Source organism: Salvelinus alpinus, chromosome 11, assembly GCF_045679555.1.
Source record: "Salvelinus alpinus chromosome 11, SLU_Salpinus.1, whole genome shotgun sequence".
NCBI lineage: Eukaryota > Metazoa > Chordata > Actinopteri > Salmoniformes > Salmonidae > Salvelinus > Salvelinus alpinus.
The window spans coordinates 67,276,936-67,290,757 of NC_092096.1; the positions used below are offsets into that span (position 1 = coordinate 67,276,936).

The following is a 13,822-nucleotide window of genomic DNA, read 5'->3' on the forward strand; positions in this document are numbered from 1 at the left end:
AACACATACTCCTCATACAATTATGAAATGTGCAGTGAAGTTTTTTATGTAAGTTCAGAAGGTCAAAGAGGGGGGGTGTCAAAGAGTGTGAGTGAGAGAAAGTGTGTGTGTATGCGTGAATGCTTGTATGTGTGTTTCTATGTGTGTGTGTGTGTGTGTGTGTGTGTGTGTGTGTGTGTGTGTATCTGTGTGTGTGTGTGGGGGGAGGGGTTTCTGTGTTGTGTGTGTGTGTGTGTGTGTGTGTGTGTGTGTGTGTGTGTGTGTGTGTGTGTGTGTGTGTGTGTGTGTGTGTGTGTGTGTGTGTGTGTGTGTGCGTCTGTGTGTGTGTGTGTGTTTCTGTGTGTTTCTGTGTTTGTGTGTGTGTGTTTCTGTGTTTGCGTGTGTGTGTGTGTGTGTGTGTGTGTGTGTGTGTGTGTGTGTGTGTGTGTGTGTGTGTGTGTGTGTGTGTGTGTGTGTGTGTGTGTGTGTGTGTGTGTGTGTGTGTGTGTGTGTGTCTCCATACCCTGCTCCAGTCATGGTCTCTGTTTTGTTGACGGCCAGACTGACCACCTCAGTGATGTCCACTCTGCCGGTGGCCATGGGGCTCCGTTCATTCTCATAATAGCTAAGGAAGCCCCCCTCCAGGGTACACCAGCGTCGCACCATGTCTGAAACATACACAGACACACACACACACACACACACACACACACACACACACACACACACACACACACACACACACACACACACACACACACACACACACACACACACACACACACACACACACACGTGTTAGTTCACTATAACCATATGTAACGGAGTTAAAAACCTACAGTAAGCTCCACAGCTATCAGCTATCTATATGTAGATATGTGGCTATCTAATTAGATATTTTTCAATAGCTCAAACGGTTGGTACGTTGTCAAGGAGGGCGGTCATGTGTGTTTGCGAGCAGATGATCACTGGTTCGTGCCCAGTATGGGGACAGGGACAGTGGAGGAGGATATACTGTTAGCAGCGCACGTTTCAAAGAGACACACACAGAGAAACACACACACATTTACTTATTACGAACCCGCTCCAAGACAATCCCCAAAAAATGCAAAATGCTAAATCTTTGCTTGAGAAATGCAGAACCAGTCAAAAGTTTCGACACACCTTCTCATTAAAGGGTTTTTCATTATTTGTACTATTTTCTACATTGTAGAATAATAGTGAAGACATCAAAACTATGAAATAACTGTATCGAATCATGTTTTAACCCAAAAAAGTGTATATATTGTATATTTCAGATTCTTCAAAGTAGCCACCATTTGCCTTGATGACACTTTTGCACACTCTTGGCATTCTCTCAACCAGCTTCACCTGGAATGTTTTTATAACAGCCTTCACCTGGAATGTTTTTATAACAGTCTTCACCTGGAATGTTTTTCCAACAGGAGTTCCCACATATACTGGACACTTGTTGGCAGCTTTTCCTTCACTCTGTGGTCCAACTCATCCCAACTCAATTGGGTTGAGGTCAGGTGATTGTGGAGACCAGGACCTGTGGTAAATTCAATTGATTGGACATGATTTGGAAAGGCACACACCTGTCTATATAAGGTCCCACAGTTGACAGTGCATGTCCGAGCAAAAACCAAGCCATGAGGTCAAAGGAATTGTTTGTAGAGCTCCGAGACAGGATTGTGTCGAGGCATAGATCTGGGGAAGGGTACCAAAACTATTCTGCATCTTTGAAGGTCCCCAAGAACACAGTGGCCTTCATCATTCTTAAATGGTAGAAGTTTGGAACAACCGAGACTTCCTAGAAATGGCCGCTCAGCCAAACTGAGCAATCGAGGGAGAAGGGCCTTGGTCAGGAAGGTGACCAATAACCTGATGGTCACTCTGACAGAGCTATAGAGTTCCTCTGTGGAGATGGGAGAACATTCCAGAAGGACAACCATCTCTGCAGCACTCCCCCAATCAGGCCTTTATGGTAGAGTGATCAGACGGAAGCCACTCCTCAATAAAAGGCACTTTAAAAGACTCTCAGACCACGAGAAACAAGATTCTCTGGTCTGATGAAACCAACATTGAACTATTTGGCCTGAATGCCAAGCGTCACATATGGAGGAAACCTGGCACCATCCCTACAGTGAAGCATGGTGGTGGCAGCATCATGCTTTGGGGGTATTTTTCAGTGGCAGGGACTGGGAGACTACTCAGGATCGAGGGTAAGATAAACAGAGCAAAGTACAGAAAGATCATTGATGAAAACCTGCTCCAGAGCACTCAGGACCTGACTGGGGTGAAGATTCACCTTCCAACAGGACATCAAACCTAAGCACACAGCCAAGACAATGCAGGAGTGGCTTCGGGACAAGTCTCTGAATGTCCTTGGGTTGTCCAGCAATAGCCTGGAAAGAGAAACCGATCGAACATCTCTGGAGAGACCTGAAAAAAGCTATGCAGCGACACTCCCCATCCAATCTGAAGGAGCTTGAGAGGATCTGCAGAGAAGAATGGGAGAAACTCTCCAAATAGAGATGTGCCAAGCTTGTAGCATCATACCCAATAAGACTCAAAGCTGTAATCACGTGCAAAGGTTATTTAACAAAGTACTGAGTAGAGGATCTGAATACTTATGTAAATGTGATATTTAAGTTGACATGTTTTTATATATTAGCAAAAATGTCTAAAAACCTGTTTTTGCTTTTTCATTATGGGGTATTGTGTGTAGATTGATGAGGGGGAAAAACGATGTAATCACTTTTAGAACAAGGCTGAAGTGTAACAAAATGTGGAAAAAGTCAAGGGGTCTGAATACTTTCCGAATGCATTTTATATATATATTAAACAGAATGTTATTTGTTAGCTAGCTGGCTAAGGCTATTTAACACAGTAGCACTTTCAAGTCAAGGTAAGCTTTTCAGTTTTGTATACATTTATTGCCAACAGGGCCCGCCGTACACTGTACTGCGTGATTGTACACATGGATTGGATTGTTGGGTTCAAGTTTTTAACTCTAATATTAGTATATTGACAACGATGTAGTTGTTAGCGGTTAGTGTTATGGTATGAAGGTTTGGCTTGGATATGTTTTTGCGCCTGGTCACAGACAGCTGATGTGTTGTGCACTCCACAACTGAAGGGAAAAGGTAAGAGGAGGAGAGCGGGAGGATTCGAGAAGGAATTATACAATGAGCAAACTGATGATGCTGTATGTGGGCTGCTATGAAAGTGAACTGTGTGTGCGGGTGATGAAGGGTGTATTCACTCTCTCATTATGTCGCAAAACGTTTCTGAAACGGAAGCAAACGGCGCGAAACGGGGAGGGACCTACCTGAATTTGTCCAATAGAAACTTGTTTTAGTTGCCAAACGGAACGTTAGATGCAGGCAAGAGTGTACAAGGGAGTATTGAATGTGTCACTGTCTGCCCCATTGATTACTCCAATTTGTCTCTCGACATGGTCAGAAAGAGTATGACATTGTTGCCGCCCGTAGCATTAGCCCACCCCTTCCCCCCCCAAAATCTAAAATAATAGCCAATCAGCATTGAGCTAAACCGAGTGAGCTCAGCTGTGAATAGTCCTGAGGCACCCCCAAAAAAGAACATCAAGCACCTACATTAAAAACTTGAATTTGTTGAGTAGTTTGTAACAACCTCATGAAGGGTACAGTGTCGTGTAGTAGCCTAAACCTGTTGATGTTATATTGAGCTGGGTAAATGGAGTATGAACAACAGTCATCCAATAGGCTGTAATAGAAATAAAACCACGCACATACAAAACAATGGTCCTCCCTAATCTTAAACTGACACACACACTTACACACAGTATACTAATAATAGTAAATAAATCTAATCTCCCTGCAGGTTTCTATCAACAGAGACACAGTTGATCTCTGGAAGGCTGGAGGGAACACATGTGTTTCATGATTGTCTGCCTGGGAGGATTTACTTAACAAGCATGAAGTTCATGAAAACATCTCGTGTTGGATTTCAAAGTCACTGTCGACATCTGCTTTTTTTGTTTCTGCCACCAACCGACATGCGCACGCAAACACACACACACACACACACACACACACACACACACACACACACACACACACACACACACACACACACACACACACACACACACACAGGTTTTCAACTCCAAAAGTTTCGACTCTCTTCATCTCGTGAATATGCTTATTATTGATTCCTTTGTCAAACAGCGTGTGACGAATCAGATATTGTTCTAATAGACGACATAAAAAAGAGAAAAATGTATCTCCCTCTTCCGGTTTCTCTCTTTTCATCTCTCCATCCCTCTCTTCCACCAAACCGGGATTCTTCCGATGGCATTGAGGAGTACATCACATCAGGCACTGGCTTTATCATTAAGTGCATCTAGGACGTCGTCCACCACAGTGACTGTACGTACATACCCCAACCAGAAGCCATGGATTACAGGCAACATTCGCACTGAGCTAAAGGGTAGAGCTGCCGCTTTCAAGGTGCAGGACTCTAACCCGGAAGCTTATAAGAAATCCTGCTATATGCCCTCCGACGAACCATCAAACAGGCAAAGCGCCAATACAGGACTAAGATCGAATCGTACTACACAGGCTCTGCCGCTCGTTTTATGTGGCAGGGCTTGCAGACTATTACAGACTACAAAGGGAAGCACGGCCGTGAGCTGAAGTGCTTTGAAAAGCTGGTAATGGCTCACATTAACACCATTATCCCAGAAACCCAAGAGCCACTCCAATTTGAATACCACCCAAACAGAACCACAGATGATGCAATCTCTATTGCACTCCACACTGCCCTTTCCCACCTGGACAAAAGGAACACATATGTGAGAATGCTATTCATTGACTACAGCTCAGCATTCAACACCATAGTGCCCTCAAAGCTCATCACTAAGCTAAGGATCCTGGGACTAAACACCTCCCTCTGCAACTGGATCCTGGACTTCCTGACGGGTCGCCCCCAGGTGGTGATCTTCAACACGGGGGCCCCTCAGGGGTGCGTGCTCAGCCCCCTCCTGTACTCCCTGTATGGCAACCGGTACCGGAGTGCCAGGTCTAGGACCAAAAGGCTTCTCAACAGCTTTTACCCCCAAGCTATATACAGGTAAACAAATGGCTTCCCGGACTAATTGCATTGCTCCCCCCAAACCCTCTTTTACGCTGCTGCTACTCTCTGTTTATCATTTATGCATAGTCACTTTAACCATACCTACATGTACATACTACCTCAATTAGCCCGGTGCCTGTATGTAGCCTCGCTACTGTTATTATTCACTGTCTTTTTACTGTTGTTTTTATTCCTTTACTTATCTATTGTTCACCTAATACCAATTTTTTTACTTAAAAATTGCACTGTTGGTTAAGGTAGCATTTCACTGTAAGGTCTACACCTGTTGTATTCGGTGCACGTGACAAATACACTTTGATTTGAAACACTTTCCTGCTTGACTTTTACACTACAAATGTTCATTCCAATAGTAAAGTATTGTCTGAGTGAGAGACACTGTGGACAACATTCCACTAATAACTTACCAAAGTGTTGTCATGTTTCCAGAGATGACATTTCAGAAAATGCTAGGTATGTGACCCCATTCTCCATTCTTGTTTCTCACCACTACCATAACACTCTGAAGTGAAATCCCACTTATAGTCACCCCCCCCCCCCTCCCATGCACGTAGTTGCCGTGGTGACAGCTGGTATTTAAAGTCATTACCAATTCTATCTACCTGCGACAACTGCTTCCGTTGTCTTGACGATATTATCGGACACACCAAAATGCCATGTCTATCACTTCAACGGATGTTTTTCTTGTTGTTTGGTGTTTCTTTCCTTTCCTTCCCTTCCCTATGTTATTTTTTTAGATTCAGGCTACAACAGTCTCCTTCTGGACCTGGGGATGATAGCTCATCTAAACCTCTGCCATGTAAACTTAGTATATAAGAGGGTTTACATACAGAGAGAAAGCATGGTTGAATGAAAATGCAGTCTAGTTGCTTTTGGTCACAAACTGTAAACCTTGTTTTGTTGTTCTGCCTGAATCCTAAGAGGCAGTTTTGTAAGACAAATGCTGTTTCTGAACCTGGAAACACGGATGCAGAGATTAATTAATCCATATAAATAAGGCCTTTAATCATTAGGTATTAGAGTGGGCATGTGAACAGTCATATGGCATGAAATTGTATGATAATATCGGTTAGATGACTAATGACACTCCCGGTCGCATGTATGGTGTGAAACACTTATTATTAGTTTAAACAGTGAAAGACTGCATATTGGGACTTTTTAAAGAGTTTAATTCTCCTGTATTACGAACCCGTGTGACCTCTACGTCGAACCCGTGTGACCTCTACCGCTGACAGTCAACAGAATTCCATTCACCTCAATGAGGAAATAAAACCCATCCAGTCTCCATCCCATGGACAGGTGCGTTGGGAGAAACCCTAGCGGGAATCTAGGACTGTAATGACGGGCGCGGAGGAACGTTCCGGACAGACCTGACAAATGAATGAGAAGACATCAGGGAGGGAAGGTTTTTCCAGAGAATCATCCCATTACTGGCCTACAGGGAAAATTACTAGTTTATGGCCGTCAAATAGAGGAGAGGAGAAGAGATGAGGAGAGGTTGAGAGAGGGAGAAGAGAAAGAGCGAGAGAGAGAGTTTAAGAGGGGGAGAGGAGAGTATGGGATAAGACAGAGGGAGAAGAGAGAGGGGGATGGGAAAGAGAGACCGAATGGGAGAAAGAAAGGGACAGAGAGAGACAGACAGAGAGAAGGGTAAAGGAAAGAGAGAGAGGAATGGGGGGGGGGGTGAGGCTTTGCTTTGACGCACGCACGCAGGGGGAAATCTACCGGGGGGCTAAATTGCAGCTGAACGAGGGACGGTAAGAAACAGAGAGAGGAAAAAAATTGGCAGAATTTGCCCTTTTCGTATAGGGCTTTCTGACAGGAACTGACATCACTGCCACTCTCACCACCGTCGGCATTCACCAAAGTGAATATCTGTGTGCTTGTCTCTCTCTCTGTTTCCACCAGCAGGCTCCACATTGACAGTTAACGGGTGGTGCAGCACTACTCTAGCCCCTGCATGGTAGAGGGAACAATACCAAGCTGATTTACAATCAGGCAGCTGCGTCCCGTCTCCAGCTGTTCTCCTCCCCATGCACACAAACACACACACACACGATGAGCCCCGCAGCGTTGTCGAGCGCCATGGGGGGTCACTACCAACCTCCAGAGAGAGTGTAGCTAGGGAAAACTAGGGCGGCGACCAAAAGAAAACCGCCTCCGCCCGATGTCTACAAATTAGCTAATGTTCCACACGAGTTCCTTGTTCCCCACATTACCGGTTTCCAGACAAATGAGTTCCTTGTTCCCCACATTACCGGTTTCCAGACAAACGAGTTCCTTGCTCCCCACATTACCGGTTTCCAGACAAATGAGGATGGGAAGGGACCACATATCTGCAATTTAGAGTCTCTGGTTTCTTCTTTTGTCAAATGTTCTGAAAGTGTTCACCATAGGGATATTGATTGTGCTAATCAAGTCATCAACAGACCGATGACGTAATCAATTAGACAATACCTGAACAGAGGGACTAGGAAGAGTTTTAAAGAAAGGAAAATAACCTACATAAATTAATAAACTCCTATTAATTAGCACCCTAGTATTTAAAAAGAAGAAGAGAAAAAAGGAGTTGGAACATCCTGTACAATTTGATCACTCTTTTCCTGCACGGCAGGAAATGGAAACGTGCAGTGCATGAGGTTTAAAAAGGCATCTAAAGTTTGTAATTTCCACATTTAAAAACGTCCATTAAATATAACCCACATAGTAATTAACGTCCTGTTGCTGCAGGATTATTTTCCTACTGTAGCAAACCGGCTCAAATTAAGATCCTACATCTGTATGTAGGTTTGCAAATGTGTGCATTTCGTCATGTTAAAACACAACATTTAGTCTGCCACAAGATGCACAACCAACATATAATCAACGCTACAAAAACAAACACCGTTCTCCACACTCAAACAGCAGACTACACACTCCTCCAATGAGTCATCATCTTTCCTCCCCTCCTCCCTCGCTCCTTCCTCCCATCCTCCCTCGCTCCTTCCTCCCCTCCTCCCTCGCTCCTTCCTCCCATCCTCCCTCTCTTTCCACCATCAGACTAAAATATCTTGCGATGAAGACATCTGCCAGACAGCATGTCAGTTGGGCTGAAAGTGTAAATAGCTAAATCGTAAGGGTCTGAACGATCTGTCTGTGTTGGTAGAGAACAAGCTGGAATCACTCTTCATTGCATTACCAGAGGAGAGGAGACAGAGAAGACGACATTATCCACCCACAGTTAAGGTCAGATCAACAGGCCTAGGATACATCCGGAATGGCACCTTAAACACTATATAGTGCACTACTTTTGACCAGGGCCCTAGGGACTAGGGAACCATTTTGGATGCAGTCCGAGATGATTTTAGCCATGGAACAATGTGATGAAGGGATTAGGGAAATGCGCTATGACCCTCACAGATTTTTGAGAAGGCAAGCTGATTTTATAAGATTATTTGGGACAGAAATAAATGTAAGTAATGAAATTACTAATTTAAAAGTCAATTACATTGTTTTAAAGTAACTTCAATAGTCTAAACTGAACAATGGCTTCAACCTTCATAATATCTAAGAACAAAGACATTGTTTCTCTATGTAAATCTGAGCCCTGAATGCTTTAAAAGTCCCTTTGAATGGAAAATACATTTAAAATCGGAGGCAAAAAGATGATAATATATATTTTTTTTATGTCTGGATCTCTCAAGTCAGGTATAAAATATACATTTCTAATTCACAAAGACATTTAAACATATATACAGTATGAGTCAAAGTTTGAAACTACTCATTCCAGGGTTTTTCTTTATTTTTACTATTTTCTACATTGTGGAATAATAGTGAAGACATCAAAACTATGAAATAACACATATGGAATCATGAAGTAACCAAAAAAGTGTTAAACAAATCAAAATATATTTGAGATTCTTCAAAGAGGCCACCCTTTTCCTTAGTGACAGCTTTGCACACTCTTGGCATTCTCTCAACCAGCTTCACTTGCGATGCTTTTCCAACAGTCTTGAATAAGTTCCCACATATACTAAGCACTGCTGCTTTTCCTTCACTGTGCGGTCCAACTCATCCCAAACAGTCTTAATTGGGTTGAGGTTGGGTGATTGTGGAGGCCAGGTCATCTGACGCAGCACTCCACTCTCCTTCTTGGTCAATTAGCCCTTACACAGCCTGGAGTTGTGTTGGGTCATTGTCCTGTTGAAAAACAAATGATAGCCCCACTAAGCCCAAACAGATGGGCTGGTGTATCGCTGCAGAATGCAGTGGTAGCCATGCTGGTTAAGTGTGCCTTGAATTCTAAATAAATTACAGACAGTGTCACCAGCAAAGCACCCCCACACCATCACACCTCCACACTTCACGGTGGGAACTACACATGCGGAGATCATCCGTTCACCTACTTTGCGTCTCACAATGACACGGCGGTTAGAACCAGAAATCTAAAATTTGGACTCAGATTTCCACCGGTCTAATGTCCATTGCTCTTGTTTCTTGGCCCAAGCAAGTCTCTTCTTCTTATTGGTGTTCTTTAGTAGGGGTTTCGTTGCAGCAATTCGACCATGAAGGCCTGATTCATGCAGTCTCCTCTGAACAGTTGATGTTGAGATGTGTCTGTAACTTGAACTCTGAAGCATTTATTTGGGCTGCTTTTCTGAGGTGCAGTTAATTCGAATTAACTTATCCTCTGCAGCAGAGGTAACTCTGGGTCTTCCTTTCCTGTGGCGGTTCTCATGAGAGCTAATTTCATCATAGTGCTTGATGGTTTTTGCGACTGCACTTGAAGAAACTTTAAAAGTTCTTGACATTTTCAGGATAGACTGACCTTCATGTCTTAAAGTAATGATGGACTGTTGTTTCTCTTTGCTTATTTGAGCTGTTCTTGCCATGAGATGGACTTGGTATTTTACCAAACATGGCTATCTTCTGTATACCACCCCTACCTTGTCACAACACAACTGATTGGCTCAAAGGCATTAAGGAGGAAAGAAATTCCACAAATTAACTTTTAACAAGGCACACCTTTTAATTGAAATACATTCCAGGTGACTACCTCATGAAGCTTGTTGAGATAATGCCAAGCGTGTGCAAAGCTGTCATCAAGGCAAAGGGTGGCTACATTGAAGAATCTAAAATCTAAAATAGATTTTTATTTTTTTTTATACTTTTTGGTTACTTCATAGTGTTATTTAATAGTTTTGATGTCTTCACTATTATTCTACAATGTGGAAAATAGTACATATAAAGAAAAACCCTTGAATAAGTATGTGTCCAAACTTTTGACTGGTACTGTATACATATATATTTTTTTAAGATACAAGAAAATTGACATAGTGAAAAAAGGAATAGATACACATCAAAATAACATGGAGTAGAATGGAGTAGAAAATAACATGGCTATATACAGGAAGTAGAAAATAACATGGCTATATACAGGAAGTAGAAAATAACATGGCTATATACAGGGAGTAGAAAATAACATGGCTATGTAGAGAGAGTACCAGTACTGAGTCGATGTGAAGGGGTACAAGGTAATTGAGGTACGGGTAAAGTAACTAGGCAACAAGATAGATCTAGTATAAAGGTCCTGGATGGCAGAGAGCTCGGCACCAGTGACGTACTGGGTGGTACGCACTACCCTCTGTAGCGCCTTGCAGTCGGATGCCGAGTAGAGCTCTCTGAGACATCAGAACGTAGAGAGAAGAGATCTCTGATACACTGTGGCAGACAGTAGAGAGAAGAGCTCTCTGATACACTGTGGCAGATAGTAGAGAGAAGAGCTCTCTGATACACTGTGGCAGACAGTAGAGAGAAGAGCTCTCTGATACACTGCGGCAGACAGTAGAGAGAAGAGCTCTCTGATACACTGTGGCAGACAGTAGAGAGAAGAGATCTCTGATACAATGTGGCAGACAGTAGAGAGAAGAGCTCGCTGATACACTGTGGCAGACAGTAGAGAGAAGAGCTCTCTGATACACTGCGGCAGACAGTAGAGAGAAGAGCTCTCTGATACACTGTGGCAGACAGCAGAGTAGAACGAAGCACTCAAGAGGAAAAGACAAACTAATCAGAAATTAGAGGTGTCATTTACATTCTGCCACTCACTCTTTCAGGCAGTTACTTCCTCTCTTCTTCCCTCCCGTCATCCTCCCTCCCTCCTTCCTTCCCAGCCTCCCTCCCTCATCCCACCTTGACTACCTGACTGGGAGTGGAGGAGGCATACTCATTCACACAGCTACTCACAGTAAGACTGTAACGCTCCAGAGGACTGGGTTTCCTGTTTACCCCTACACTGAACCAATCACAACAAGGATGAAGGTTGTTATGTGTTGTGTTAACAATTACATTTAACACTAAGTAGTTACCTGTAAATACTTTGCCTTGAACACAAACAAGCAACCATTCACCTAAGTAGTTACCTGTAAATACTTTGCCTTGAACACAAACAAGCAACCATTCACCTCAGTAGCTACCTGTAAATACTTTGCCTTGAACACAAGCAACCAACCATTCACCTAAGTAGTTACCTGTAAATACTTTGCCTTGAACACAAACAAGCAAGCAAACACCTCAGTAGTTACCTGTAAATACTTTGCCTTGAACACAAACAACCAACCATTCACCTCAGTAGTTACCTGTAAATACTTTGCCTTGAACACAAACAAGCAACCATTCACCTCAGTAGTTACCTGTAAATACCTTGCCTTGAACACAAACAACCAACCATTCACCTCAGTAGTTACCTGTAAATACATTCCCTTGAACACAAACAACCAACCATTCACCTCAGTAGTTACCTGTAAATACCTTGCCTTGAACACAAACAACCAACCATTCACCTCAGTAGTTACCTGTAAATACTTTGCCTTGAACACAAACAACCAACCATTCACCTCAGTAGTTACCTGTAAATACCTTGCCTTGAACACAAACAAGCAACCATTCACCTCAGTAGTTACCTGTAAATGCCTTGCCTTGAACACAAACAACCAACCATTCACCTCAGTAGTTACCTGTAAATACCTTGCCTTGAACACAAACAATCAACCATTCACCTAAGTAGTTACCTGTAAATACTTTGCCTTGAACACAAACAAGCAACCATTCACCTCAGTAGCTACCTGTAAATACTTAGCCTTGAACACAAGCAACCAACCATTCACCTAAGTAGTTACCTGTAAATACTTTGTCTTGAACACAAACAAGCAACCATTCACCTCAGTAGTTACCTGTAAATACTTTGCCTTGAACACAAACAACCAACCATTCACCTCAGTAGTTACCTGTAAATACTTTGCCTTGAACACAAACAAGCAACCATTCACCTCAGTAGTTACCTGTAAATACCTTGCCTTGAACACAAACAACCAACCATTCACCTCAGTAGTTACCTGTAAATACTTTGCCTTGAACACAAACAACCAACCATTCACCTCAGTAGCTACCTGTAAACACCTTGCCTTGAACACAAACAACCAACCACTCACCTCAGTAGTTACCTGTAAATACCTTCCCTTGAACACAAACAACCGACCATTCACCATCAAATGAAGAAGGGATTCATGGCATATTGTGTCTCAATATATTCTATTTTCTGTAGCTTGACTACTGCCACTGGAACATTGGACTATACAACATTGCATTTCCATCAACAAAGACCAGCTCCAAAGTATGTCTCTGGTAAAACCCAAACACATTTCCCCCAAATGTATTTCCGACCCCCGTCTACTCAATATAGCTCACATCAACGAGAGGGAGGTAAAGAGGCTGCCTATTGGAGTTGATGTCTCTGGGAGAGGAGAAGAAACCTGAAGGTTCTCTACTTAAAGTCGTTCCCACCGCTACTCACTGTGCATTTATTAAACCACCATCGCTGCTTTACACATTATTAAGAGCTGTGGTGTATCTATAAACCATCAAGCCATGGGTGAGTGGGTGAGTAATTTGGTGGGTGAGTGGGTGAGTAATTTGGTGGGTGAGTGGGTGAGTAATTTGGTGGGTGAGTGGGTGGGTGGGTGGGTGGGTGGGTGAGTGAGTGAGTGGTTGGGTGGGTGAGTGGGTGGGTGGGTGAGTAATTTCGTGGGTGAGTGGGTGAGTAATTTGGTGGGTGAGTGGGTGAGTAATTTGGTGGGTGAGTGGGTGAGTAATTTGGTGGGTGAGTGGGTGAGTAATTTGGTGGGTGAGTGGGTGGGTGGGTGGGTGGGTGGGTGGGTGGGTGGGTGAGTGAGTGAGTGAGTGGTTGGGTATCTATTAGACCATTAAACCATTAACTTGAGAAGCTCTAAAGACATCCAGGAGTACACTACACTAAAACATATATTCTCTCCCTCCCTCCTTTCACAAAGGCAGCACTTCCTCTTCCTGTTTTCAGAAGATGAAAGGCACAGTTTAAGCCAGCCCCTTTTACCTTTTCAATAGCCACTTGCTACAGTCACGCCATTAAAGGGATAGTTGAGGATTTTGATAATGAAGCCCTTTATCTACTTCCCCAGAGTCAGATTAACTCCTGGATACCCGTGTTATGTCTCTGCGCCAGGTTTGAAGGAAGCTGCTATCTATCGCTAGCATTGGCTCGTGAAACGACCTCTAACTTACTTCTGACTGGACACCGAGACATTAAAATGGTATCCACGAGTACGTGTTACGGTGACCTTATTACTGTCACACCGGCGGTCACCAGACATGCAGACAGCAGTCAAATTACACAAATTACACAGCTGCT

At 43.3% G+C, this 13,822-nt stretch overlaps 1 protein-coding gene across 1 annotated transcript in view; it reads right to left on the reverse strand.

Moving 5' to 3' along the window:
* arap2 (ArfGAP with RhoGAP domain, ankyrin repeat and PH domain 2) overlaps positions 1 to 13,822 on the reverse strand; it is a 199,645-nt gene that overhangs the window by 71,050 nt on the left and 114,773 nt on the right. The window contains exon 16 of the mRNA XM_071334049.1: positions 503 to 647. Coding sequence (XP_071190150.1) covers positions 503 to 647 — 145 coding nt within the window. The remainder of the gene's footprint in view (positions 1 to 502; positions 648 to 13,822) is intronic.